The sequence below is a fragment of the Phocoena phocoena genome, chromosome 9, assembly GCF_963924675.1.
Source record: "Phocoena phocoena chromosome 9, mPhoPho1.1, whole genome shotgun sequence".
Classification (NCBI taxonomy): domain Eukaryota; kingdom Metazoa; phylum Chordata; class Mammalia; order Artiodactyla; family Phocoenidae; genus Phocoena; species Phocoena phocoena.
This window is the reverse complement of record NC_089227.1, coordinates 100,119,183-100,144,566: the sequence shown is the minus strand read 5'-3', so window position 1 is coordinate 100,144,566 and position 25,384 is coordinate 100,119,183. Positions and strand designations below refer to the sequence as shown.

General features: G+C 64.4%; 1 protein-coding gene across 7 annotated transcripts in view; it reads right to left on the bottom strand.

Moving 5' to 3' along the window:
* Positions 1-772: 772 nt before the first annotated feature.
* The window catches only part of AGAP3 (ArfGAP with GTPase domain, ankyrin repeat and PH domain 3), a 55,870-nt gene continuing 31,258 nt past the window's right edge, over positions 773-25,384 (bottom strand). For 2 of the 7 annotated variants that reach the window (XM_065883836.1, XM_065883837.1), the window contains 11 exons: positions 23,838-23,996; positions 20,313-20,405; positions 15,798-15,902; positions 9,088-9,256; positions 6,004-6,142; positions 4,389-4,522; positions 2,523-2,677; positions 2,349-2,439; positions 1,948-2,170; positions 1,134-1,389; positions 773-979 (listed from right to left, as the gene is read on the bottom strand). In XM_065883836.1, coding sequence (XP_065739908.1) covers positions 773-979; positions 1,134-1,389; positions 1,948-2,170; positions 2,349-2,439; positions 2,523-2,677; positions 4,389-4,522; positions 6,004-6,142; positions 9,088-9,256; positions 15,798-15,902; positions 20,313-20,405; positions 23,838-23,996 — 1,731 coding nt within the window. Of the gene's footprint in view, positions 980-1,133; positions 1,390-1,947; positions 2,171-2,348; positions 2,440-2,522; positions 2,678-4,388; positions 4,523-6,003; positions 6,143-9,087; positions 9,257-15,797; positions 15,903-20,312; positions 20,406-20,592; positions 20,605-21,438; positions 21,502-23,837; positions 23,997-25,384 lie in introns of those variants that run through there. The other 5 variants (XM_065883842.1, XM_065883840.1, XM_065883841.1 and 2 more) reach the window with 4 other exon arrangements.

Genomic DNA, 25,384 nt, shown 5'->3' with positions numbered 1-25,384 from the left:
GGGCAGCAGCAGGAAGCTTCGAGGGGGGAGCACGGAGCTCGACCCTCCTCCCGGTGCTGCTGAGAAACTCAACTACACCCCTGGCAAGAGAGGGCTGAGAGAAACGCACGTAGGAGGCTGGGGGTCACCTAGCCTCCAGCCTGACTCCTGGACGGGGGTGGGGGGGTGGATGGGGTACCCTAAAGTAAAGTACAGCAAAGATGAGAGGACAGGGACAGAGGAGGAGAGAGAGATGAGAGGGGCATTTTCGGAACGGCAGGGAGATGAGAGGGGAGATGAAGGCCACACACACAGTCTGGTTTATTGGCACATCTCACACACACCAAATATGTACACAAACATAAATATTCCAATGTACACATTTACATGGGACTCGCAGGTCACCCCCCAGCGTCTGCCCGACCCAGGCTCCGTTTTAGGAGGAGGCTCCCAGGGGGCCGGCACGAGAAGGCAGGAACCTGGAGGAGGGCGAGGTCCTGCCCCCCTCTCCTCACAGCACCGCCAAAGGGTCCTGTCCCTTCTCAGTGGCGCCGGAGGGCAGGGGCCAGACCCCTCCGACCCCTCCGCTGCAGCTCCAAGCCCGGCGTCTCCTCGGACCCTTCTGTGTCTCCCGTTTAGTTCTTCCCTTTGGCTCTTCCCGTCTCCCTCTCCTCCTTCCTCTCCGCGTGTCCCTGCTTCTCAGCCTCTGTGTCTTTGTTTCTCCCAGCGCCCGCAGGGAGGTGGGTCCCCATGCCCTGGAGTCCCTGTGGCCCCTCTGCCCCCTTCCTGGGCCTTACAGGAGACTGGGGCTTCGATGCAGCTCAGCGGAGGCGCTGCTGCCGTTGGCAGGCTCTCTGCTGGGGGTCGGGGCTAAGCTGCAGCCCTCCCCGGGGCAGCCATGCTGGATCAGGATGTCTGCGCACTCCTGGCTGCCGGCCCGGCGAGCATAGGCCAGCGGGGTCAGGCCCCGGGCGTCCCGGCTCCTCACGTCCACCCCGTACTGCAGAAGAAAGCGCGGTTGGCACGGTTGGCGGGACACGGTGGGAAAGGTGTGGGTTCCCAGGGAGAAAAGGGAGAGGCGGCTCTCAGAGGGCTGGGGTGAGGAGGACGTCAGGGAGGTCAGGGGCACCTGTGGGGCGGGAGCCCCGACTCACCCAGATGAGCAGCTGCGTGAAGACGACGTTGGCCATGGCGCTGGAGAGATGCAGGGCCGTCCGCCCGTCCCCGTCCCCGTAGGTCTCATTCACCTCTTCCTTGGACCCGTGGGCCAGGAGCATCACCAGCAGCCGCAGGTCGTCTTCCACCACCGCTCGGAGCAGCTGCTGCCCCAGCGGCACGTCCGAGCTGGGCAGCGGGGCCAGGAAGAGCTTCTGCTCGTACTTGGCCCGGATCCAACGCTCCTTCTCCTCTCTGCGAGCACAGGAGGGGCCGGGCCGGGGGTCAGGGGGGTGAGGGGGCCGCAGAGGCGAGCCTGAGGGACCCGGGGGCGTCAGGGGGCAGCGGGCGGGCGGCACAGAGGGTGTGGAAGAAGTGGAAGAGAACTCCGGGGGAGGCCCCTGGGGGCCGAGAGGGCAGGAAGATTCCCGGCAGGGCTCGGGTGGCAGCTTATCGGGCCCTGCAGGAACAAAGGAGGCGGGGGCCTGCGCTGGGGGCCCACGCATGACCCTATCTACCACCCATTCTCCCCATCTCAGAGCTCAGGCCGTGGCCTTCGAGCCACAGAGCGATAGGGCCCCGCTGGCCCCCGACCTGCTGATAACGCTGAGAAAGGGCCCGTTGTGAGGTGCTGAGTGACAGGAGGGGGAGGGGCACCCCCAGGGGCCCACTGCCAAGCTGAGCAACCGCCGGGCTTTAATTAACCCTTCCAGCCCTGTCACAGCTGCCCGGCCCCACCCCCAGTTCTGCCCACCTGGCAGGAGCGCCCACGTCCCCGCCCTCGCCAGCCAGCGCCAGGGCCCCCGCCCTCACCTGCAGGCGTCGGGCCCTGGCTTCGCGTAGCCATCCAGGGCCCCCTCCCAGACACTGTTGGCCAGGGCATTGCCCATCGCGGTCATGACGGCCAGCAGCTCAGGTGGCCAGTCATCGAGGTCGAGGGAGCGGACCCGGGACAGGTGAGCCCCCAGATGCCGGTGGGTCCCCGAGCACTCGATGCACATCAGGGCACCCAGGTTCAGGCTGGCCCAGTCTGGATCTAGGTGCGGAGAGAAAGCAAGATGAAGCCCACGGGCAACCAGAGCGAGACCACCAGGAAAGTCCTCCCTGCCGCTGTTCTCAGCCTACGAGAGGCCTCCTGCAGCGCTTCCTCCACCAAGCTGGTCGCGCTTTCTCTAAGCCACCCACAAGCCCGGCCCCGCCGGCCCGGCACTCACTGGGGGCATCGCAGTCAATACAGAAGCTGTTGCCACGAACGGTGCGCACGGCCTGCACAGCCAGAGCTGCATTCTGGTTCCCCAGTCGAGTCTGCCTCGGGGGGAGAGGCAGGGGTGGCTGGTCAGTCGCGAGGCCAACCTGGGACCCCACCCCACCCGGGCCTCTGGGCCAACCTTGTCCTTGGCGCTGCGGCAGCCCTGCAGGCTGGCGAGGATCTGGGCCTGCACGCTCTGTACCCACAGTTCCCGCTCCTCTGCCGTCGAGGCCTCGAAGTGCCACGTCTGCCCGGTGAGGGACACCACCACAAACTCGAACGACTCCTCGGCCTCTGTGGGCACAGGGACACACGCCGGCGTGAGGGCAGAGGGCCCCTGCCGGCACGCACGTGCAGGGACACGCCACCCCAGCCTCGAGGACCGCTCTCTCCAGGGCACCTTGCGGGGAGTCGGGGGGCAGAGCGCCGTGTGGAGCCCCCAGACCTCCATCCTAGCCACCTGCGGAGCCTGGGAGAAAAAGGTGGGGAAGCGAGGTTCTGGCATCCCTGGCACTGCTGGGAATGGGTCTGGAAAGCAGAGGGTTGCTTCCTGGGGAAAGCAGAGCTGAGTATCTGGAGGATGTGATGGGGCGTTAGGAGACAGTGCTGGGGGGGGGGGGGCGGCGAAGGCGGGGGCGGGCACCATCCGTACATGTCAGCTGCAGCCACCTCATTTTGCAGCTCATTAAACCCAATATTCCTGACGGCGTCAGCGTGGGGCTCCTGGGAGCCGGGCCCCTCCCCCGCTACCCTGGCACAGGCAGGCAGGGAGGGCAAGGGGATGGGGAGAGGAGGAGAGGTTTCCTCCACAGACTAACTCGGATGTGTGAGCAGATAGGAACCTGAGGACATCTGCAGTGACAGACACTTCCCAAGCAGTGCAGTGAAGCTGTTCCCAGCTCTGCTCCCCCAGGCCCCCCAGGAGACAGTCACGTGGATCTCCTTCCCGCCGGTCACCGCCCCGTGGGTGAACGGTTCCTAACAAGCAGTGCGAGTGTGTCCTGCGGCTGGAGAGACAGGTGCCTGTGAGGAGGCCCAAGTGAGACCACACGTCCTGCCAGGGCAGCCTCCCGCACCAGTGGCACTGGCCATGCCCTCCCCGCCCACCCCCACCCCCCGCCAAGGGAAGTCCTCCTGGTGGGCTCCTGCTCTAAGGCGCCCTTAACGGAACTGTCTTCGTAGAGAAACTGGTACCTTTCTTTCCCCAGGCTCCACCATTCCACCTCACCTCGCTTCCAACCATCTCTGAACTACATAACGGTGACAGTCTGTGGGGTTCAGTTCCCTGGTACAGGCGCACCCCGTGCCATGAGCGCTGAGCACCCGTGTCACCGGTTGGCTGGGAAAGGTGGCTCCTTCCCTTAGAGATGATCTCCCGCACCGAGCCACGCCCCTAACCCTGACCATCAGAGTATAAACCAGCAACTGTGCATGAGTGTAGGTTACCCTTATTTAGGAGCAAGGACGCTCCAACCACTGAGAAGAGGCACATTCTGAAGACACTCTGGGGAAAACCAGAGAAGCAGCGCTATGATTAATCAGGGATTACGAGAAAGGACCTATGGAAAAATAGCTGAGGAGCTGGAATCCCTCAGCCTAAAGACGCCTAAGGAGAGGCTCAGCCGAACACGCACGCGTGTGAAGCACCTGTTTCGCGCCCAGCACTGCTTAAACTCAATGGGTGACACAAGACACAGAAAACATGGGTCCTGCCCGCACCCCCTTGGAAGAGCTGCGGGGGGAGTAGCGGCCTGCTGTCTTTTACCTTCTGTAAGAATAAAACAAGGAAGCTCACGTTTTCACAGGAAGGCTTTAAGTTAGGCAGAAGAAAGAGCTCTCCTAAGATACCAGGCTGAGGTGACCCGAAGCGGTGGAGCTGCTTTTACTGGAAATTACTATTAGAGAGTGCTTTTAGCCTAATACAGAAAGGGGGACCCTTCAGGTACTATCCCCAAGTCCCGCTGCCCGCCTCCTGTGCCCCATTTCCCTCGCGGGTCCCCCTAACCTTCAGCAGCACCGCTGGGGCCGTCTGGTCGGGGGGTCCCGGTGCTCTTTTTCCTCCGGTGCTTCTTCCGGTTGGAGTGGGGAGATGGGGGAGGCTCCAGCTTGGGGCTGGAACTGAGCACCTCGGCTGGGCCACTGGCTGGTGAGGGAGAGGTGGAGAAGTGTGGGGAGAGGGGAGGGGCCCGCACAGGCCCTGCCCGGGGTGCTGGGGGCTCCACCCTGAACTGCAGCCGGAGCAGGGGGAAGGGGGGGCACTCCCGCCCTGTCCGCACCCCGGGAGGGGTCTGCCCACAGGCCCCAAGGCGCCCCCGGCCTTGGAGGAAGGGAGGGTGGAGAGGAGCGTGTAGGAACCGCAGGCAGGGCAGAGTGAAGGTGCAGAGGGAACCGGCTTCTGCAGCCTGGAGGGCGGAAGGCGGCCGGGGGCTGGAGACCCAGCAGCTCCGCACCAGATTTATCCTCAATCACACTCCCCGCTCCTCACAATTAATAGCAGAATTAGAAACAATCAGGGAGCTGCCTAATTACTGTCAATTAGAGCGCGCTAATCAAGCTCCCGTCTCCCACACCCCGCCCGACGCTCACCACTAAATGTCAAACTTCATTAGAGGCAGACACGCGCCCTCCCTCCCTGCCTTCCGCCTGCCAGACTCAACAGAGGGGCCCCACCAAGGCCAGCACAGGCCGCAGGACGGTGACCCGGGAAGGGCCCCCGGCTGCCCTCTGGGGCCTCTACATCCACCGGCCAGAGGCCTGGGCCTGGCCGGGCAGGTGACGCAGGCCCGGGGCCGTGGGCGCCCAGCGGCTTCCTGCTGTCAGAGCTCAGGCCGGGCCGGCGCTTCTGCTGGCATGCGGGCCTGGGCAGGGTCTCTGGGAGGCGAGTCGGGGAGGAGAGCTAGCGCGCTGCAGCCCGGCAGGAGGGACGCGGGAGCAGCAGCGTGCCTGGCGCCCAGGGAGTCTCCTCCCTCTCACACCCTCACTCAGGAGAGGAGGGCCGGGCTGCGCCCATTTCCCTCTAGCCTTCAGGACTGCTGAGGGATGTGGGGCTACGGGTGAGTGAGGAGAGCGCGCGGAGGTGCTCGCTGCAGAGGCGGGGGAAGAAGTAAGGGGAAGACGAGGCACAGACGCTGATGAAGGGAAGAAGACCACAAGGCCAGGGAGAGCAGGCGGAGGTGGGAAGGGAGAGTTCTCGACCACCCAGACTGGGTGGGGCCTCAGCCTGTGGGGGCAGCGCGGGGGAGAAAGCACCTCTCCGGACAGCTCCCTGATCCTGTCTGCGGGGACCCCGCTCCACGTGGGCTAGCTGCCGCCTTCGGAACTGTTTCAAGCCCCCAGCCTCCGACCTCCCCACTCAGCCGCTCCCCCGCACCGCCCCCCCCAGCGGAGAGGCTGATGAGCTGGCGGCACAGGGGGCTGATGGGGATGGACAGCGGTGGGCAGGCAGGGAGCTGCAGAGGGAGGGTCTCTCGCGCCAACCGCTGGCGCGGGCCTGGGGACAGCACAGGGGCAGCCACCCCACTCCACGCCCCAGGTGTGGCACCGGCTCTGCCACAAGCCCTGGAGGGCTCCGCCGCGCCCCCTTGCCCATCTCGGCCTCCCCGGCTGCCCTCCGCTGCGGCTTCACCGGGTCCTGCGTACCTGGGGGCAGGGCAGCGGCCTCACTCCACTGGTCGGCGCTGGAAACAGAGCAGGAGCGCTGATGCAGCCCCTCTGGGCGCGGGCCGGCCCAGGCTGGGCTGCTGGCTGAGTGGGGGGCACCTGGGGGGGTGGGGCGGAAGGGTCAGACTGGGAGGGGAGGCCGGGGGAAGGGCACCCATAGACTCTCCTGAAAGTACAGCTAGGGGCAGAGCTTGAGAAATCCCAGCAGGACACTGACCCAGGATGAGGGGCTCCTGGATTCACCAGGCACCGGGCCAGGATCACTGGAGAACCGGAGGCCTCCCATAGGCCCAGACTTCACACCCCCCCTTGTCTCCATGAACACCAGGGTCCACGCCTCTGTCCCCTCCCTGTGATCAGGAGCCAGAAGCTGGGTGAGTGGGACAGTCCCCCCATCACTGCCGAGCTGCTCCCCTGCTATCCCAGCCCCTGCCCCTCCTGGCCAGGCCCCGAACCCCGTTCCAGGCCACGTATGCCATTTGCCGTGCCTCAGCTTTGCTGCCATTCTGACGAGGAATAAGTGTATCAAATTCAAGTAATTATGTCTAATTAGTATTAGTAATTATCCTCTGGGGCTGGAGAAAATTAATCTTTCGTTTCCCATCGGGGAAGAACAGCAGAGCCAGGGGAATCGAAGGCTCCAGGAGCGCCAAGCCCGGGGCGGTGGGGGCAGCAGTGCGCGCCCTCCCCGGGCCCGAGTCACCCGTGGGGAGATGGTGGCAACGGCCCCCGGGCCCCAGGCCCAGCCGTGGACAGCGACACTGCCCTCTCACTTCAGCCGACCTGAGACAGGGTGGGGCCTGAGGCCAGAAGGCCACGGCCGAGGGAGGTCTGCACTCAGAGCTGGGCAGCTGGCCGGGTGCCCGGGGTTAGTGACAGGCAGAGACTCGCCCTGAAGCTGAACAAGCCGGAGGGAGGGGCGAGCGGCTGACACCAGGCCCCGGACCAGCCCCGCAAGCACAGGGGTCAAGTTTCTGGAATCCGGGGGACAGGAAGATGCGCGCGGAAGCCACTAGAAGGTAAAGGAACAGGCTCGCTCCGGGGACAGCATGAGACTGAATGGTGGGGGCGGGTTTTGTGTTTCTCTTGTATCTGTCATAACACCCCAGGCAGGACCAGACACACAGTTAAGTGCTTGTTAACATACGTGTGGCACCTGTGCCAGCTCCTCCCACCCTGCCTAACAGGTCCCTGCAAAGTTAGCCTTTCTTGGGGTCCCCCCGCACCGACCCCCATCAGGAAACCTTCCAGGGGAGCAGCCTAGGGTCTTAACTTCTCAGATGCTGTGCTTCTCGCCACCCCTCGCCTGCTTCCATCTCCCCCCGCGCCCCGGGTTCCAGATCTTATTCCCCCCTCCCCTCAGCCCCACCCAAAGAGAGCACAGGCCCAAGTTCCTCCTCAAGCCCCCCAACCCAAAACCCCGAGGGAGGGAAAGCGCTTTCCCTTTCCTTTGTTAATTCTCCCCTCATTACGCCTGCAATCCCACAATCAGTATGCACCATAATTGTCGAATTTGATGCTAATGATTAATGAATTAAACATGGAGCCATCAATTAGTCCTCGGAGAATAATTCTGCATAAAGCAGCGGATAATGTAATTACAGTAACAAAGATAATGAGATGTTAACATCGCCCGGTGAGCGGAGACATGTGTGAGTGTGTGCGAGGTCGGCGCGCGGCGGAGGGGACGCGGCTCCGGTGGCGCCTGGCCATGTGTTCCGGGGACGTCGGCGAGCGTTTGCGGGTACTGGCAGTTACGTGGGTGAGTGTGCCGCGCACTCCCTTCTCCATGCACCACTTCCGCTCCCCAGGTGAAGGTCTTCAGGGACCAGGAATGTGACAGGACCGAGTGTCTTAAGGCTTCCCTTCCTCTGAGGGAACAGGTAGCTTTCCCCTTGCTGCCTGCCTGCAAGGAAACGCTCCCCTTCCATGCTCCCTCTGGTGTCATCTGAGAAACCCCAAGCCAGTCCACAGGCAGCTCCGCGAGGTCCCCAGCCCCGCCCCGGCCCTTCCCTTCCCCAGCGGCCCCGCCCCTGCCCCCGCCCCACGCAGAACACCCAGGGCCCGCCTCCCCGCCCCCAAGTGCAGCCCCACAGGCCGCTCCTGGCGCCCTACCCATCCTTCTTGTCTTTCTGTCCTCAGCTTCCTTCCTTCCTTCCCTCCGTCCGCTAGCTCCCTCTCTGTCTAATTCAAGGGCTTAGGGGACAGAACATCGCTTCCCAAGTCAGGCACGCGCAGGTTCAAACCCAGCTCCACCACTTCCTGTGGGAGTTTACAGACACATTATTTAACTTCTCGGAACCTTTGTTTCCTCATCCACACAGCATGGGGAGGATAGTCTCGACTTCAGATCTACTGCAGCCAGCACCCCTCCACCAGCGGGGCCAGTGCCCGCCCCCTGCCCCTCGCAGCGCCTCCAGGCTGGGGGGCAGTGGTGGCACACGCAAGAGGCCGGGGTGCCGGCTTCTCGGGGCCCTCACCTCCAACCAGGGGCACACTCAGGAGGCCCCACCTCTTCTGGACACGGGGCAGAGTGCGCTCGGCCTCCAGCTTCTCTCTAAACTCAGTCTTCTCTGAGCAAAGACCACCCCCCCCCCCCCCCCCCCCGCCTCTCACTGCAGACCTGAGGACGGTTACCAGGTTTGTCCCAGGCAGCTGTGTCCCCTCCCGCCCGGCAAACTCGACTGAGATGTGGCCCTGGTGCCAGGGGGCCCCGGCGTCCCCAGCATCACCTGCCTGGCTCCAGACGCTGATGCCCCCTGTCGGCACGAGGCTACCTGTCCCCATTCTGATCTGCCAGGCGGTCCACTGGCCGCACCGCTACTAACCGCACGAGGGCAGCGTTGTGGCAACTGCGCTTGGCTGAGCTGACCCCGAAGCAAGACGCCGGGTGGCCGGCGTGTTTGGAGCCCTGAGGCCCTGGCTGGGGAGGGGTGCAGCCCCACACGCCTCCCTTCCGGGCCCCGTCGCGGCGCGCCCCACCCTCCCAGACAAACGGGGCCACGGCAGCCACACGCCCCCTCCCACCTCAGCAGCCCCCTCACCTGTTCCCCCGCCCAGCTGGGCGCTACTCCGCTCCAAGGCCATCCCGTTGGCCCGGGGGCTGGCGCCAGGGGCCGTGGCCGGCGTGGCTCGGGGCAGGCGCTTCCCTGGCACTTTGACCGTGGTCCGCAGCAGGTCAATCTCCTTGCCGTGGATGTTCTGCATGTAGTCCTAGGGCCACGTGGACAAGACAGAGGAAGACTCGTTAGGACAGGTCACTCTTAGGCAGCACCTCACCTCTGACCCTCCCAACTCCTGGGTCTCTCCCCCGTGCTGCTGGTGGGGGTGGGAGGGAGGAGGGGGACAGCCCGAGTTCTGTGGCGCGCACAGCACACCTCCAAGGCTGCCCGCGTGCGGCTCGGTGCGGGGCTCAGCCGGGAGCGGGGCAGGGGCGACAGAGGGTGGAGAGCCAAGATCTGAGGCTCGGGGCTCCTTTAGGGAAGACGGCTCAGGAGGCAACGAAAAGGAGGCCAAGTACCGAATGAACCAAGATGGGATTTAGGGAGAGACGGCACGTGGTCGAGGAGAGGAACTGACAGGCTCCGCGGGATGTGGACGACTGGGTTGCCCCGGGCCCCGGGTGGCTGGTCACCAAGGACTTCAGCCCTATTTTCAGAAGCTCCCACCACCACTTGGGACTTTGAGAACTTATAAAGCCTAGAGCAGTCCCCAGTCCTTAGAATGGCACCTGACGATAAACATCTGTTGAACAGTTACAGGGAAGCCTTTGATTCTTTCCGCTGTTCTTAGGGATACTGAGACGAGTCCACGGTTCCACAGGTACCAGTGAGTATCCCAACGGCAGGAACAGTAACAACCACTGACAACATCACATCGCCCACCCAGCCACGTGCCAGGTGTCCACTGGGCCACAGCTGTATATCACATCTACATTCCATACACCGCCTCACGGGATCGTCACGACAGCTAGGAGGACGGTGTTACGATGCCCACTTTGCGGGTGAAGAAACTGAGACTTACAAAGGTTAACCTGCCCCAGGTCACACAATCAGCGGGTGACAGCCAGATTCAAGCCCAGGCTTTCTGGGTTCCCAAGGCTCTGCACGGAAGGCAAACTTCCTCCTCGGCCCAGGAGCCAACCCTGCCTTCAAGTCAGTACCGACAGGGCCCTGGAACTGGATGAGTGGGGAGGGACCCTGAGGGTGGGAGCCACTGGGTGCCGAGCCCCACCATCCACTTTCTCGACCTCGGCCTGGGACCGCCCCACCCCAGGGAGTGGCACCTGGAGGGGCCGGGGGGCGCGGGAGGTGGGTGACGCAGAGCACAGCCCTGCCCGCCCTTTGGCTGGCTGCCTGCCGTAAGGCCCGCCCGGCCTGGGCCCCGCTCTCCCTGCTGCTCTGATCTCTCCTTCCAGGCTGCCGACTCCTGTCTCCCTGCCCCTGGCACCAGCGAGTTCCGGGGCAGTTCCCAGCAAACGTCCTCCGTAAAATGTGGCAAAGGCTCCTTCCGGGGGCAGAAGCTGGGCCAGTGGCAGCAATTTAACTTCGGACGGAATTCCACCAATCAGACTCGGGATGGGCGCCTCTCCTCCCTCAAGAGAGCCTCTGGGATGTTCTGCACCCAGGGCGCTTCCCTGAGCATCTGGCTCGATGGCGTCTTCGTGTCCTTCCAGGCCCCAACCCTCTCACCCTACCCACTTGGAGCATCACTGCTGGTCACCCAGGTGTTCTCCTACCTTCTCAACTTTTAGCTTCAGGGAAAAGGGACAATGTCCTCTGCTCAAAAGAGCCGATGGGGAGTGCTGCCTGTTGGGAAGCAGGGCCCGGGCGGGCTGGCAAGGGGCTCAGGGGCTGCCCTCACCCTGTGAAAGAGCAAGAGGACATCAAGGAGAAAGGGGCCACCTGGCCCTGAGGAGCCAAGAGAACGTGGGAGCTTCCCGTTAGGAAGAGAATTGAGAACAAGGAAACAGAGCACCCAGCACCAGCCCTGCTCCTGCACTTCTGCATCGGGCTGGAACTCACCACGGGGCGGGTCATCAGGGGACCAGCGCGAGGGCCTGTGGCAGGACTACGGCAGGAGGGCCGTGGGGAGGCCGGGGCACCGCCGATACTAGCACGCTGGCCTCACCAGTCAAGCCCGGCTCCTGGAGGCCTGGCCAGGCCTGTACTCACTCTTTACTCTCCAAGCAGCTCTGACACCTTCACAGGCAGATGGCCCTCCAGAAAGACAGCAAGGGCACAGCAAGCCGGAGGGGAGGAGCTCCTTTCCCTGCAGCTTTGCGCTGCGTCCGTGCCCTCCTGCCACCACTTAGTCCCGCGTGAGGGACAGTGCCGGGTGCCTGGCCTCAGGCACCCCCCGCTCCGAGGGGGTCTGCTTCGTGTCTCAGAAGCACAGAACAACATCACTGAGAAGTCGGTGAGGGTGGGCTCCACCCACGGGAGGACCCCCTCTCCTCCAACGACCTCTCACCCCCGCTCTGCCGAGCACTGCCAGGGCTCCGTCCCCCTGGTCCCTTCTCCAGCAAACTTGGCCCCACCCGGTGGCCGCTGGCCCTTTGGTCCTGCTCTCGGCCCAGCATCCAGCGTGTGACTCCACCCTCCTGGCCCTCCTCACTCCAGGCCCGACAGCCCGCCGACTCGGCTTCCGCACGCACCCAGGACCCCGCACACAGTCACATCTTAGCTCAGCGGCTCCAGACGACTGTCAACAGCTGGCTGGGCCGAAGGCACAGCTGCAGTCCCTTTCCTGGGGGAGGGGCTTGGGCTGCTCTAGTTCACAAGGAGGTCACAGCAGCTGCAACAGTTTTCAGGCCCCACGACGGCCCTGGGATAACCAGGCTGGGACACGGCGGGAAAAGCTGACTCCAGGCCAAGAAAAAGAGCCACACGGAGGGACTCTGTTCAGGCCCAAGGAGCCAGCAACCAACGTAAGGGGAAAGCACCGGCCCTCAGCATCTCCGACCACCTCGGACGGGCACTGGTTGCTCGGGGGGTGTGGGGAGCAGGCCAGCACCCGGCCAGCTGCAGGCCCAGGCCCAGAGGCGGGGCCCGGCCCCAAGGAGAGTGCGGCAGGAGCTCAAAAGGCAGCAGCAGGGACAGGGCATCCGGGGCAGAGCAGCGGCGTTTCCCTCCGTCAGCAGAACGGGGGCTCGGCAGTGGCGGTGGGAGCGGCTGCTCAGGAGAGCGGTCACCACGGCTGCCTTTATTACCCACCATCAAACAGCAATTTCTTCCCCAGCCTCCTCGCTAATTACCCAGCCAGCGTTCTCATCTCGTTTTATTACTGGAATTAACAACGAGTTCAGAGCGTGGAAAGCTATTAAGATGTGTGATTAAGCCACATTCAATTAGTTTCTACAAACAATTTAATTGATGTTGCAGATAGAATTAACAGAAGGTGATTGTGTGAATGGCTTCGCTGGCTGCAAAACGGGAGAGGCTGTGGCGGGCTCTCTGGGGCTAGGCAGGGGCTGGGCGTGAGGCTTGAGGCCTGCCCGCCAGCCCTTCCTCTGCAGCCCGGCCCATCCCGCCAGCCCCCATCGGGAGGCGGGTCCCCAGCACCACTGCCCTCGGGTCTCATGGGCAAGGCCGGGCTAGGCCAGGAGTTCCCGGACGGGCCTTCCTCTCTGGCTCCCTTGGCGCCTCCAAGGGAAGCGGGCAGTTCCGGGGACGGAGGGTCCCTGCTCACTGCTGGCAGCTGGGAAGCATGCTCAGGCTGGAAAACACGGCAAAGAGGGGACAGAGGTGGGAGAGCTATAGCAACAGGAGGGCGGCGGCCACCAAGGATGGAAACCGAGGCGAGCGGCCTCTTTTGGGAGGGAACTCAGGCCCCCGGGGCCGCGCACGTGCTTTCACTGTCACCACGGTTTCGAATCTGATTCGCGTCTCGTGAACGAGAAGCGTCTACAGGGCAGGGAGGCCGCCATCTGCGCGTGCTGGTTGCTGGGGGCATCCAGCAGGTGGCGAGCTGGGAAAGGACGTGCACTTTGACCACGGAGCCAGAGGGCAGCCAGCGAGGGGCTGACGGATGGGGAGGCCATGCTCTCAACCTCCTCACCGTGTCCTGCGGCCCCGGGGGGTGGGGGGGCAGCAGAGGCGGCAGCCTCTTCGATTCACCTCGCAAGAAAGCAGCAACAGCCTGGAAGCGCCTGCCGCCAGACCCTGTCCCGGGCCCGACACACTAAGCCACACACGGTTCACGGGCAGCACGGCGCTGGATGGGACTCCAAGAGCGTCTGCCGCCCAGCCGTGCCGGGCGCGTGGGCTGCCGGCTGCCCCTGCCACACCCACCCAGCCACCTTACTTGCCCCAGTGGTAACTCTCCAGTGACTCGCAGGCAGCCCCGAAGGGAGGCGCTCCTGGCACTACAGAAAACTCTGGGCAACGCTCAAAGTCATGGGCCAAGTCACAGCCCAGCCACTGGCTGGGTGACTGATGATCCGGCAAACCCCACCGAGCCTCTGCTCTCCAGTTTGTTAAGCTGTGTGTAAAAACAGCAATCCCTCAGGCCTTTACCTTCCCTTCCGAAACCAAAACCGAGCACAACACCAGGCACTCTCCTCCCTGTGCCGAGACCCCGCTCCCATCCCTCTCCTCCTTCCTGGGGGGGGGCATGGGACCAGCAGGGGGCACAGGGTGCCCAGCCGGGGGCAGCGTGAAGCAGGAGAAACAGGTAAGGATGCAGCAGAGACGAGGGTGAAGGCCACTGCCACACAGGTGGGGAAACGGAGGCCTCAGACAGGCCAGCTCCCAGCCCAGCAGCCAGGAGGTGCCTGGTCAGGGCCACGTGTGTCCTCCTGGGCTGTGGGCGCTGGAAGCCAGGAGGGCCCAGACCCTCTCTGCTGGGAAAAACTATGGTCCTGCTCTTTCCGGCCGGGGGCGCTGCACCCGCAGACGCTCCCCGCTCCCTAAGACACGGTGCCTCTCATCAGGGCTCTACCAGTAGCCTCGCTGCCTCTTGTCCTGCGTGGACTCAGCAGCGGGACCAGGTCCTGGGCGAGGAGGAGGCCAGAACGGGGGAGAGGACGGTACCCAGGAGCCTTTGTGCTGAGTTCCCAAGGGCCCCTGGCCGTGGCCCCTCGTCTATAACCCCCCTCAGCCCCAGTATCATGGCACCAGCTCCCGCCCTGTGGAGTAAGAGGCCCCGAGCTGAGGGGAAGGGCCAGGTCCAGAGACACCCAGAGGGCCAGGCTGGGCTCTGGCCTCACTGGAAGGCCCAAACCAGGCCTGTGAGCTTTCTCAGCCGTCCTGGGTGGTGCTCTCAGGATGGAGCTATGGCCGAACCGTGGACCCCAGCACGCCTCAGGTCGGGGACCCCGGACACCTTGTGCAGGTTCAAAGGCCGGCGAGGGACCCTCGGAGGCAGGCCTGGGGCCTCCGGGCCGGGGGTGGAGCCAGCCCACGTGCTGCGCTTCAGGGGCTTCACGGGAGAACTCATTAGCCCCACAGCAGGGTGGTGACAGAGATGGATGCTGGGGACAGCTGTGCGCTGGAGCCACGCAGTGAGGGGAGCGGAGGGAGGAAGGGTGGGGGAGCGGCCACGGGGGCCACGCTACCGTCACCGTGCCTCAGCCCCTCCCCGGGCATCGGCCACACCCTTCCAGACCCCTCTGCCCTACCAACAGTACCCCCGACACTCCTCTTCCCAAGGGGGCCTGTGCAGGCCCGCCACCCCAGCAGCCCTGGCTTAACTGCCCTTTCGCTCCACATCATCCCAGGAGCCCAGGCGTAACCCCAATGGTGCAGCTCCCAGAGACACAACTGTTGGCAACACTGACCCCCCCCCAGCTTGAGCAATTCCATGTAAACGGGCCCAATCCAGCTCTTAAAACAACTAGAGTGTAGGATGCAGAACCTGACTCGCACACCAGCCTAGCCCAGAGGTGACCGTCCCCAGGGGTGAGTTTACTCCAAAGAGCTCGGCCGGGACTTCCCTGGTGGTGCAGTGGTTAAGAATCCACCTGCCAGGGCTTCCCTGGTGGCACAGTGGTTGAGAGTTCGCCTGCCGATACAGGGGACACGGGTTTGTGCCCCGGTCCAGGAGGATCCCACATGCTGTGGGGCGGCTGCGCCCGGGGGCCATGGCCGCTGGGCCTGCACGTCCGGAGCCTGTGCTCCACGGCGGGAGAGGCCACAGCAGTGAGAGGCCCGCGTACCGCCAAAAAAAAAAAAAGAATTGACCTGCCAATGCAGGGGACACGGGTTTGAGCCCTGGTCCAGGAAGATCCCACATGCCACGGAGCAACTAAGCCCGTGTGCCACAACTACTAAGCCTGCGCTCTAGAGCCCACGAGCCACAACTACTGAGGCTGCGTGCCACAACTATGGAAGCCCGCGCACCTAGAGCCCGTGCTCTGCAACCAGAGAAGCCACTGCAGTGAGAAGCCCGCGCAATGCAACCAAGAGTAGCCCCCACTCGCTGCAACTAGAGAAAGCCCACGCGCCGCAACAAAGATCCAACGCAGCCAAAGATAAATATTAAAAAAAAAAAAAAAAAGTGAAAGGGAGTGACAAGGTCATCCCTTTAAAAAAACACAAAGGGCTCAGCCAAGACTCAGAGCTTTCGTGCAGTGTTCAGCCTGGGCCTGGGTCTCAGAGTCTGTGCAACTCCCAAGCCACCAAAGCGAGGCCCTTTCTCGAGGAAAGGTCTTTTTGAGCTAAGGTCGCTTCCCTCTGGACCTGGAGTCAGCCCTTCCACGTCCGCTTCTCATCCTCGGCGCCCAGCCTTCCCCAGGCGCAGCCCCCCGACTCACGTGCAGGCTGGGATGGTAGGTAAGCAGCCCGTTGTCACACAGGGTCACGTACTTCTTCTTCCATTCCTTGTTCAGGGACTTTCCACTGCGCTTGAGCAGGATACCCTGAGGACAGAGGCCGGATCAGAGACAGAAGCCAGGCCCGCACGTCACAGCTACGAGGAAGGTCTCAGTGTCCACGGGTCACAGCATCCCCCGCCCCCCATCCTCCCGGGTCACTGTGCTTATCTGCATGGAGAGGCCACACGGGACTAAAACCGAACCAGGGAGAGCCAGGCGGATGAACCCATCTAAGGAACTCGGCTGCCCCTGACCGTCCTCAGGAAGCAGCCTGGAACCCACCTCTCCAGTTACCATGGACACCGTCCCATGGCAGGGGGGTGTCCTCTCCCCCAGGTTGTGGAACTACGTCAGCAACGGGAGGCGGGGGTTTAGATGGCCTCCCAGCAGTGATGCTCCCACCCACCGTCTCCAGGGATGGGGTGGAACGACAGCACAGAGACCTCAGGAGGGCCCGGGCCTCCTACCCTCTGTGGCAGCCCCAAATAGAGCAGAAAAGCCCCTAACTGTCCCCAGAATGGCCCAGTCTCCCCCAAGGCAGGCAGTGGGAAGACCCAGCCATACAGCCCAGCAACCAAATCTCCCGTGTGAGCTGATAAGACACTGGGTGTGGAGGTTAGATGGGCACCAGGATGAACAAGAGCTCCCCAGGGGCAGGGATTTGGGCGTGTCGTTCCTCGACACCCTCAGCACTGCGACACTCCTGGGATGCAGCAGACGCTCGGGGAACAGCTGGTAGACGGGGCGGGGGAAGAGCCAGCCGAGACCGTGCGGTGTCAGAGGTGCTGCGAGACCTCACCGAGGCAGACGAGGCGTCCACCCACACCCCAGACGGCCTCTGCTGCCCTCCCCTGATGACAACCCCCGACGGTCCCTCGCCCACTGGCTTTCGCCTGGAAACAGCAGACAGCAAGGGAGAACGGCCAAGGATGGAGCTCGGGTCGGGATGGGACACGGATGTGCACAGGCGGCAGGTGCCCCAGGACCGGCATCACCCCTGTGGGGCCCCCTCCCCAAACTCGGGAGGGCTAAGAAGAGGCAGTGCTCCCTGGACATTCCTAGGCAGAACTCCTGGGGGGCAGCCCCCCCTCACAGCGGGACTGCCCCGGCTGGGCGAGAGCGGGCAGCACGCCAAGTCCCAGCAGGTCGCAGAGGAGCTGCCAGAGCTCCTGTGCCGACCTCTCCTACAGGAGGGGAGGGCCGTGCCCTCAGACAAGCCGGAAATGGGGGTCAAGAGATTCACTGTGAGAGAGGGTGGGGGGTAAACCCCGGATTCCATGGCCCCCTACCCCGCTAAGGCTTCCTACTGGAAGGCTCAGCCCTAGGGGGTGAGGTTAACAAACAGGGGGGCTGGGATTCCCGCCCCATCTTTCCCCACAACAGGGACTGCGGTGGCCATAACATCACAGGTGTTTCACATCCTTGCTCCCCCACTCCCTTCCCCATCCTCATCCTCCTGCCCTCAAAGACAGGTGCAGTTGCGGGAAGTCACGCCACTGGAGCCAGTCCACCTAAGGACACTGCTGCTGCTATCTGGCCCCCTTTTCCTCACAAAGAGCTTCTGTAGACCAAGGGTGTGAACGGGACTTTCACCAGACGACAGGTTGGCTGGAACAGCCCAGGCCACCGCGGCCCCTGCATCGTGGTCCGCGAAGGAGCCTTGGCGACCGGCCTCTGGGCGTGGCAGCCATCCCCTCACAGGCCAGGAACGTGGAAACAGTTCAGCCGCCGCCTCTCCCCTGACTGTGGACCAGGGCCCTGAGGACTGCCGGCCAGACCCTGGAGAAGGCGGCCCAGGCCCACCTCGCTCCCCTGGGAGTGGCCGCCACGGCTGGCTCGCCTGCGCCCCATCTCACTCCCTCCTTTCCCACCTGCTCCCCAAGGGCCTCTGTTCTCAAACCTTTCACACCTGAGCCCGCCCTCCCTCCTCTGTCCCTTCCTCTTCACCAGGTTCCCTCCTGGTCAAGGGAAAGGAAAACCTGACTCCGTGCCCCGTTCTGCCACCAACTAGCTCTTAACATCAGGTAAGTCGTGTCACTGTCTGGGCCTCAGTCTCCTCGGAAGCGCGGACTCACCTACAGGGCCCGCTCCCCGCCCCCCCCAGCAGGAAATCAGGAGCCAGGATGCAGAAGAGGCCGGCGTAAGCGGGAAGCCCTTGTCTACCCAGAACTCTTCCTCCTCCGTCACCCGGGCCCCTCTCGGGAGGAGACCCCGGCGCCGCGGACGGCGGTAATGACGCTCCGACGCTGCTCTGACGCTCGTTGGCAGGGGGCGTGGGAGGAGCGCCGGGAGGGGGGCGGGGGAGGAGCGACCTCGGCCGCTGGGGCTTGACCCGCGCCCACAGGCTCAGCCCGCCTCTCACCGGCCCGGCCCGCTCTGCCCTGCCCTACCGGCGCCTCCGTCCGGGTCACAGCCCCTTCCGAGGGAGGAGAGCGAGCTCCAGGGGTTCGTGCTCCCCTCCCTGGCCGGCCGGCTGCGCACGGCGGAGCAGGAAGCAATCTGGGGCGGAATGGGAGCGGTGCGGAGGCGACAGCCCCCAGAGGACCCGTTCCCGCCGCCGCCTCCCTCCCAGCTCCGCCAGCCGGCTTAATTGCGGAGTCCGGATTGATTGGGAATGCAAATGGCAACTGAAATGCAATCTCCACTCCCAGCAGGAGCAGAGGGGGGGAGAGGAGAGGAACGGAATGGGGAGAAGAACGGGACAGGAGAGCGGGAAAGGAGTTAGCCCGGCCCTGGGGGGGGGGGGGGGGGGGGAGGGGGAGGGGAGGAGGGAGGGGGGCGCGCAAGTAATGGCCACTGGCCCGGAGACCTGCTGGGAGAGGAAGGACGCGCGGTCCCAACGGCAGGCACGCCCCCAGCCCCCGTGAGGTCGGCGCGGCTAGGCACCTGCCTCCAGCGGGCAGCTTCCTGGCTGTGTGCCGCCTCCTCCGGAGTGTCCCTGAGGTTCGGGGCCTGTGACACTCCAGTACCCTAGCTGACCCCTTTGGCCGGGCTTCACCCCCCACCTCACAGCCCCGCCTTCCCGTCCACGTTGGGGACTCAGGGAGCAGATAAATCAGACCGACCCCAGACAGGAAAGGGGGCGTCTGGGGCTAACTTATTTCAGAGCACGGGCCGGGGCAGGGGGATGGGGATAAGCGTTGTCTGTTAAATGTTTACATGCGCATGTGTGTGTACTCAGAGCACACGCCCCAAAGCCGGGAGTGACAGTCCCCTGCCTGGCCCCGCGAGGGCCCTGTGGGAGGCCTCGGTCAGCACGGCCCCAGAGACACTCAATCACACCATCAACAGGTTTATGGACCAGTTCTGTGCCCAAACACACACAGGGACGGGGTGGAGAGTGCCCACCGCCATTCTCCCAGGCCCTCCACGCGCCCCCCGGGCAGGCTGACCCACCTAGAGCAGTGCCTGCTGGGCGTCACTGTGGTGACACTTCAGGGGAGGGCTGAAGCACAGATGCTCCTCACTGTGTCCTCTGGGCCCCGAAACCCTTCCTGAAACCCAGTGGACCTTCGCTGTGCGGTCAGAAACCCCCGTCCCTAACACCAGGATTCTGGTCACACTACCTACAGGCTCCAGGAGCCCCAGCCTGGAGAGCCAAACCTGACCACAGGGCCCTGGCCAGGCTGACCTCAGGGGCTCCAGCCACACCAGTCTCCTCTGTGGTCAAAAACTGACATCACAGCCCCTGGAGACACAGCATCTCTAACCACCGGCTCCCAAGAAGATCTGGGCCAAGCGCAGCATCCTGTGGGTACAGCGGACTGGCCAGCAGGCCCGCTTAGCAGTTCTAGAGCCCTGCCTGCCCAGCACACCATCAGCTCTGCACAAAGACCCCTCCACCACTCAACGTCTTTTTCCAGCAGAGAGACCCACGACAGGAGGTCTGGGAGGATCCAACACCGGGTGGCCCAGCCCTGCCAGGCAGTGACTCAGGAAGGAGGTGAGGGAGAGGCCCTACCAGGACGTGGCCCCTCCACTAAGTTTCGTCTTTACCAACAAACAGAGGCTCACACGGTAAGGCTGGGCCAGTGAACCCAGGGTAGGAAGAGCCCTCGGTAAGACCTTCAACGCGTACTCCTCGGGGTACTCTTTTGAGAATTCTCTTTTCTGGGAGGAGGGGAGGGAGGCCAGAGAGACCATACCCTCCTCCGGGGCCGCCCACCTCCAGAACCACCACCAGCGAAGCGCAGCTGAGGATGGCAGGCGGCTCTCTGCTGCCCCCCTGTGGTGGTGAGGAGGAACTGGCAGCGTGAGGGTTCCGGCCACCCTTTCCCCGCTGTGCTGTGAGTTCTTCTCTGCAGGAGAACTCTCCTTGGTAAGGATTCAGGCCTGGCAGGGGCAGGGCGCTGGCCTCTCTCACCATCTTCCAGAGGCCCCGAAAAGAACCATCATCTAACATTTCCTGGGCTTCATCTCAGCTCCTCTCCAGCCCCAGGGGAAGGGAGTGCTGACCTGTTTAATGGGGATGGCCCGACCACTCCCGATGCTGTCCACCTTGCACTCGGCGGCTTTTTTCTCCCGGTCCAAGTCGGCACCCTTTCGAGACTGGAAGAGAACAGAAGAGGCGTGTTAAAGGGGCCCAGGGTCTGCGGGGTCAGCAGCCCGCCTGGAATCCCCAGCCAGCCCTCCCGTCCTCCCTCCTCCTGGGCGGGCCCTAGCAGTGGGGCGGGGCCGGGGCGGCGGGACCGGGAAGGAACTGAGACCACGAGTATTCCAACGGGTTTATTCTTACACACGGCACCATACAGAGCAGCACAGGTCACTGGGCCGGGCCCGCCCCTTACAAAAGAGCAAGGACACGAGATACCGAGGGCGTGAGGAGCGCGCAGCCCAGGGGGCTGGGGCGTTAAGAGACGGGAAGGGGCGAGGAGAGGTGTACGGTGGGGCTGAGGGACATGGCCGGGAGCACAGGGCATGACCACCAGGGAGAGCAAAGTCCAGAAGTGAGCGGGTAGCGGCCCGTCTGCGGCACAGACACCACATGGCACATTACGCCGAGCACCGCGGCGTAGCCCGAGGGGCACAGTGGATGGAGAGAGAGAGGAGAGAGGCCAGAAGAGGCCCTGCGCCCCTGCCGGGCTCCTGGGGCAGAGCCCGCCCGAATGCGGATCCTAGGAAATGGGAGGCCAAGAGAGGGGAAGGCAAGCGCGGCGTGGCTGCGGCGTCCGGAGCGGAGCAGGAACGGCAGAAGTCCATGCAGGAAGGAGCAGAGGAGGGGAGGGGCGGGGGAGCTCCCCCAGGAGCAGCTGGACCGCCGGCCGGCCGGGCGCTCGGACGCCCCGGCCTCTGGGCCTCGTCGCTGGCCGGCGCCGGGCGTGGGCCGAGCTCCCTTCTTCTCCATGCAGCGAGCCTGGCGCAGCGCGTCCAGCAGGGCTGGTCCCTGGCAGCCCCCAGCCGCGGGCTCCGGCGTTCCTAGCCTTCCCTGGGGGTGGGGGTTAGTTACAAAGGTTCCTGTGGGTCTCTGGAGTGGGGAGCACGGCGGCCGCTTCTCATCTGAGAGCAGTCCCAGGGCCCGGCCCGCCTCCGGCCCCGCACAGGGGAGAATGTCCAGAGGTGCTGTGTGTCACCACCTGGTCTTCTAATTTGGAAGGAGTTGGAAAGGCCTTTTTGTTGATGAAAAGTTGGAAACAGTGGCACATATCTGCAAATATCGAAAGAATAAAGATTTTGGCAAGTTATACTCAAGCCCCGCACAGTCGGTCAGCACTGGTGAGGGCAGAGACCCAGGCGGCTGGGGAGAGGCGGCGGCGGCGGGATGAAGAGGAGGGGGAGGGGGGGCGGGGGGGCGGGCAGGCGGCGGCAGCGGTGGCGCCGGGCAGTCCATGTCAGCGGGGAGTGTTCTCCACTCCGGGCCCTACACCCTCCTGCTCACCCGGGCTGCCAGGAGCCAAGGGCACAAGGAAGAGGCAAAGGACCGCAGCCGCAGCGCGGGGGCAGCACAGCCAAAGGAGCGGGAAGAGGCAGGCCAAGGGCCACCGCCCGCGGCTCCACCGTCCGTCAGCACCCGCCCCGGGCCTCTCCTGGGCGCCACGGCCTCTGCCCCTTCGGCCCAGGGGGGAGGAAGGTGGATGGGCCCGCTGCCACCGGGTCCCCAGACAGAAGAGCCGGTCGTGGGGAGCGGGGCGCAGGCTGTCCCAGCCAGGCTGGTGAGCAGAGAGGCCCCAACCAGCAGAGGATCCCTGGGAGCCCAGAGGGGCCCCCCCCAGGACGGGAAGCCGGGCAAGAGTGGCAACAAAACGAGTAACATGAAGTCATGGGGGAGACGGGGGACGCCAGCGGCCACGTCCAGCGGGAGAGTCACGGGGGCGCCAGCCACAGAACAGGCGTGGCCCTGCTGGGGAGGACGAGGAGGGCAAGGGGGTGGCCCCGGCAGCGATGATGAGAAGGGGAGGTCCCGAGATGCACCTCTAGAGACAGACACGTCTTGAGGCTGCCTCGGGGACAATGGCGCAAGTGAGGTCACCATGGAAACAATGGAAAGAAAAAATAAGGTTGCCACGGTGAAGATGGAGAGAATGAAAGGGCCCGGGGCCGGCTGTGCCCAGGACGCGCGCGCGGCGAGGCGGGCGGGCAGAAACAGCTCCGCAGCGCAGGCAGCTGAGCGCGGGGAGCGCCAAGGCGCTGGCGAGGGGGCCCTGGGCCCGGGCGGGCGGCAGAGGGAAGAGCGCGTGCCCCGGGGTGGTGCAGGACCAGCGGCAGAGGAAGGCGAGAGGTGAAGAATGGTGTGGAGGGAGCAGGTGCTGAGGGCGTGGATAGCAGTCACTGCAAACACAGGTCGCCCACGGGCTCGGCGGCGGCGGCGGCAGCGGCAGGAGGCGTGGGCGCGAGCAGGCAGCCCAAGGCGCTGTGCGTCTCAATGGGCGTGCACGGGAGACGGGGAGCTGCGAGTCCAGGCAGGGTTGGGGCTGGGGGCTGGGGGCGGCTGTAGCGCACGGTAGCAACTGGCGCAGGGAGGGGGTCGGTCAGCATGGCCGGGGAGGGTGCGAGGCAGGCACAGGGCGGACAGAGGCAGGCAGACTGGGCAGAAGTGCGCCGGGCAGGCAGAGGCGAGGATGAATGGGCGAGGCCTGGGGAGCACTGGCTCTGTCTGGACGGGGTTCCTGAGAGCCTGGCCGGGGCCTGACCTGGTGGGCTGGACTGACAGCCACGCCCTGATGCTCAGAAAGAGGCACGTGGAGTGACGCAGAAGGACAGGGCGATCTCCTGAGAGTCCACACGGGCAGCTCACCCACCTGTGTCTGACCCAAGACTCCCGGAATGGTCCAGCCAAGTCCCAGCTGGACGGTGAGTTTGGGGATGGGCACTGCGTGTCAGATGCAGGCTCAGGACACCTAAGAGCTGACGGGCTGGGCCCCTACGGCGGAAGGTACACGGGACCCTGGGGCTGGGGTCTGCGGGGAGGGGGAAAGGAAGAGCTCGTGGGGGGACCGAGGCAGGGAATCAGGAGATGGAGGCCTGGGGAAAGACAGCTAAGCCTTCGTTAGGCCGATGGCAGCAGCGGGTGGGAAGCGTGGGAGAATGAAAAGAGCGGGCAGGTGGACTCGAGGCCTGGGCCCTGTTCATTCTAGCTCTGCCAGCAAACGCTTCCTGTAGCCTCAGGCAAACAATCTTGGGGCCTCAGTCCACAACTGCGGAATCACGGGTGCCTCAGAGTTAGAGCAGACGCGTCCAGAGATCCCTCAAGCTGGCCAGGAAGCCCTACGAGGTCGGGGAGAGGGAGGGTGTGTGTGTGCAGCCGGGAGGAGGGTCTGTGTGGATGCGCTGAGGGCGGCCCCGTGGGCTCGGAGGAACAGTCTGGAAGAGTCTGGGTGTGGACGGGGGGCACCGGTAAGGAGCCGACGGAAGCGGCGCGCGTCAGTGGGGATGGAGGTCGGCAGGTGGCATCGTCCTGCCTGCTCCCTCCTGGCCGGGGGCTGGGGGCTCGGCCCTGCCCGTTCGGTGAAGGCGGCCGGGCAGGCGGGAGGGGCGGGCACGTACCGTGAAGATGTTGGAGCGCCGCTTGGACTGCTTGCGGATGGGTGTGGGGGTGGAGGAGGCAGCGATGGTCTCGATGCGCAGCTCCCGCTGGCTGATGCTGGGGGTGGAGGGGACTGAGGATGAGTAGTCGCTGAAAGCGCTGCTGCCGCCATTCGTGGCCTAAGGACAGAGAGGGCTGCTGAGGGCGGCTCCGGGAGGGGCGCGGGGGCGGGTGGCAGGCAGGAGCTGGGAAGCCTGCAGTGCGGAGACCTGGCCGGGGGCTCGTGGGGCAGCAGAGGGGCCACTAGCTCCTACAGGTGGTACCAAGGGGAAAGGTAGCACGGCCTGGAGGCCAGCAGGACCCGGTGGTCACCACACTGGGCCCCAGCAGGGGCCGTTTGGGGTCAGCCCGGGAGCTGAATCGGAGGCAAAGGCTAGCAGGTTGGAGTCAGTGACAGAGGCCAGAAGAGAACAAACTGTGGAGTCTTGGCTCACAGGTGGGTGTGACGCGAGGTGGCAGGTCACCCTGGATGAGCTCCCCAAGTCAGTGACAAACAGCAAGGCTGCAGGAGGCCAGGGCGGGCCTCAGAGTGCGGGGGGAGGATGAGGTTTGCTTCTAGGCAGTGTGGGTGACAGGGCACAGGATCCAGGAGGGCCGGGGCAGAGAGCGGAACAGCTAAACTAAGACTGCTCCAGAGGAAGCAGCAGGTAAGGGAGAGAGGCGGCAGCGGATCTCAGCAGAGAGACAGCAGGTGCTCGGCAGTGTCCACTCCAGGACTCGGGAAGCACAGTTTGACAAGGCCACCCGCTAACGGCCCATCAGATGATCACTAAATAGAGAACGTGTCCTGCCCTGGCAGCCTCCTCGAATCCTAACCCGTACAAAGGGAGCAAAACACCTGAGCTGCTGCCCCTCGGTGGGCAGGGCCCCCGTGCACAGCTGGTTCTGCAGCTGAGGTAGAACCGCTCAGAGACAGTGAAGAAAGACCTTCCGTGCCTCCTTTCTTCCACGGGGGAGTGCTTACAGGGGAAGCCCTGACGCCTTCTAAAGTGCTAAAGGGAGGGCTCTCTGGAAAAGTCACCAGGCTGTCATCAGGACACTGGTGGGCCAGGGGGCCTCAGAAAGACGATGGCCCTTGGCAGAAGTAAAGGAGTGGCCGTCGGCTTTACCACTCAGCGCGCACACCCGTGATGGCCCAGGGCTTTCCGCCGAGCAGGGACTGAGCGGGGAGATGCAAGTACTGGCCTGCCTGCCAAGGGCCAAAAAATAACCAAGCAGTAGGCCCAGGAAGTGGGCGGGTGTCCAAGTGGTAATACGGGAGAAACCCTGGCAGGACCCGGCTCAGAACACCCCCACTACCCCACACGTCACAAATGCCACTGGCCCTTGCGGGTAAGTGCTGCTCTTCTAAATGCGAACACCGAGAAGGGCCAGCAGGTGAGGGCCGGCAGGTGGGGGCCGGCAGGTGAGGGCCGGCAGGTGAGGGCCGGCAGGTGGGGGCCGGCAGGTGAGGGCCGGCAGGTGAGGGCCGGCAGGTGGGGGCCGGCAGGTGAGGGCCGGCAGGGAC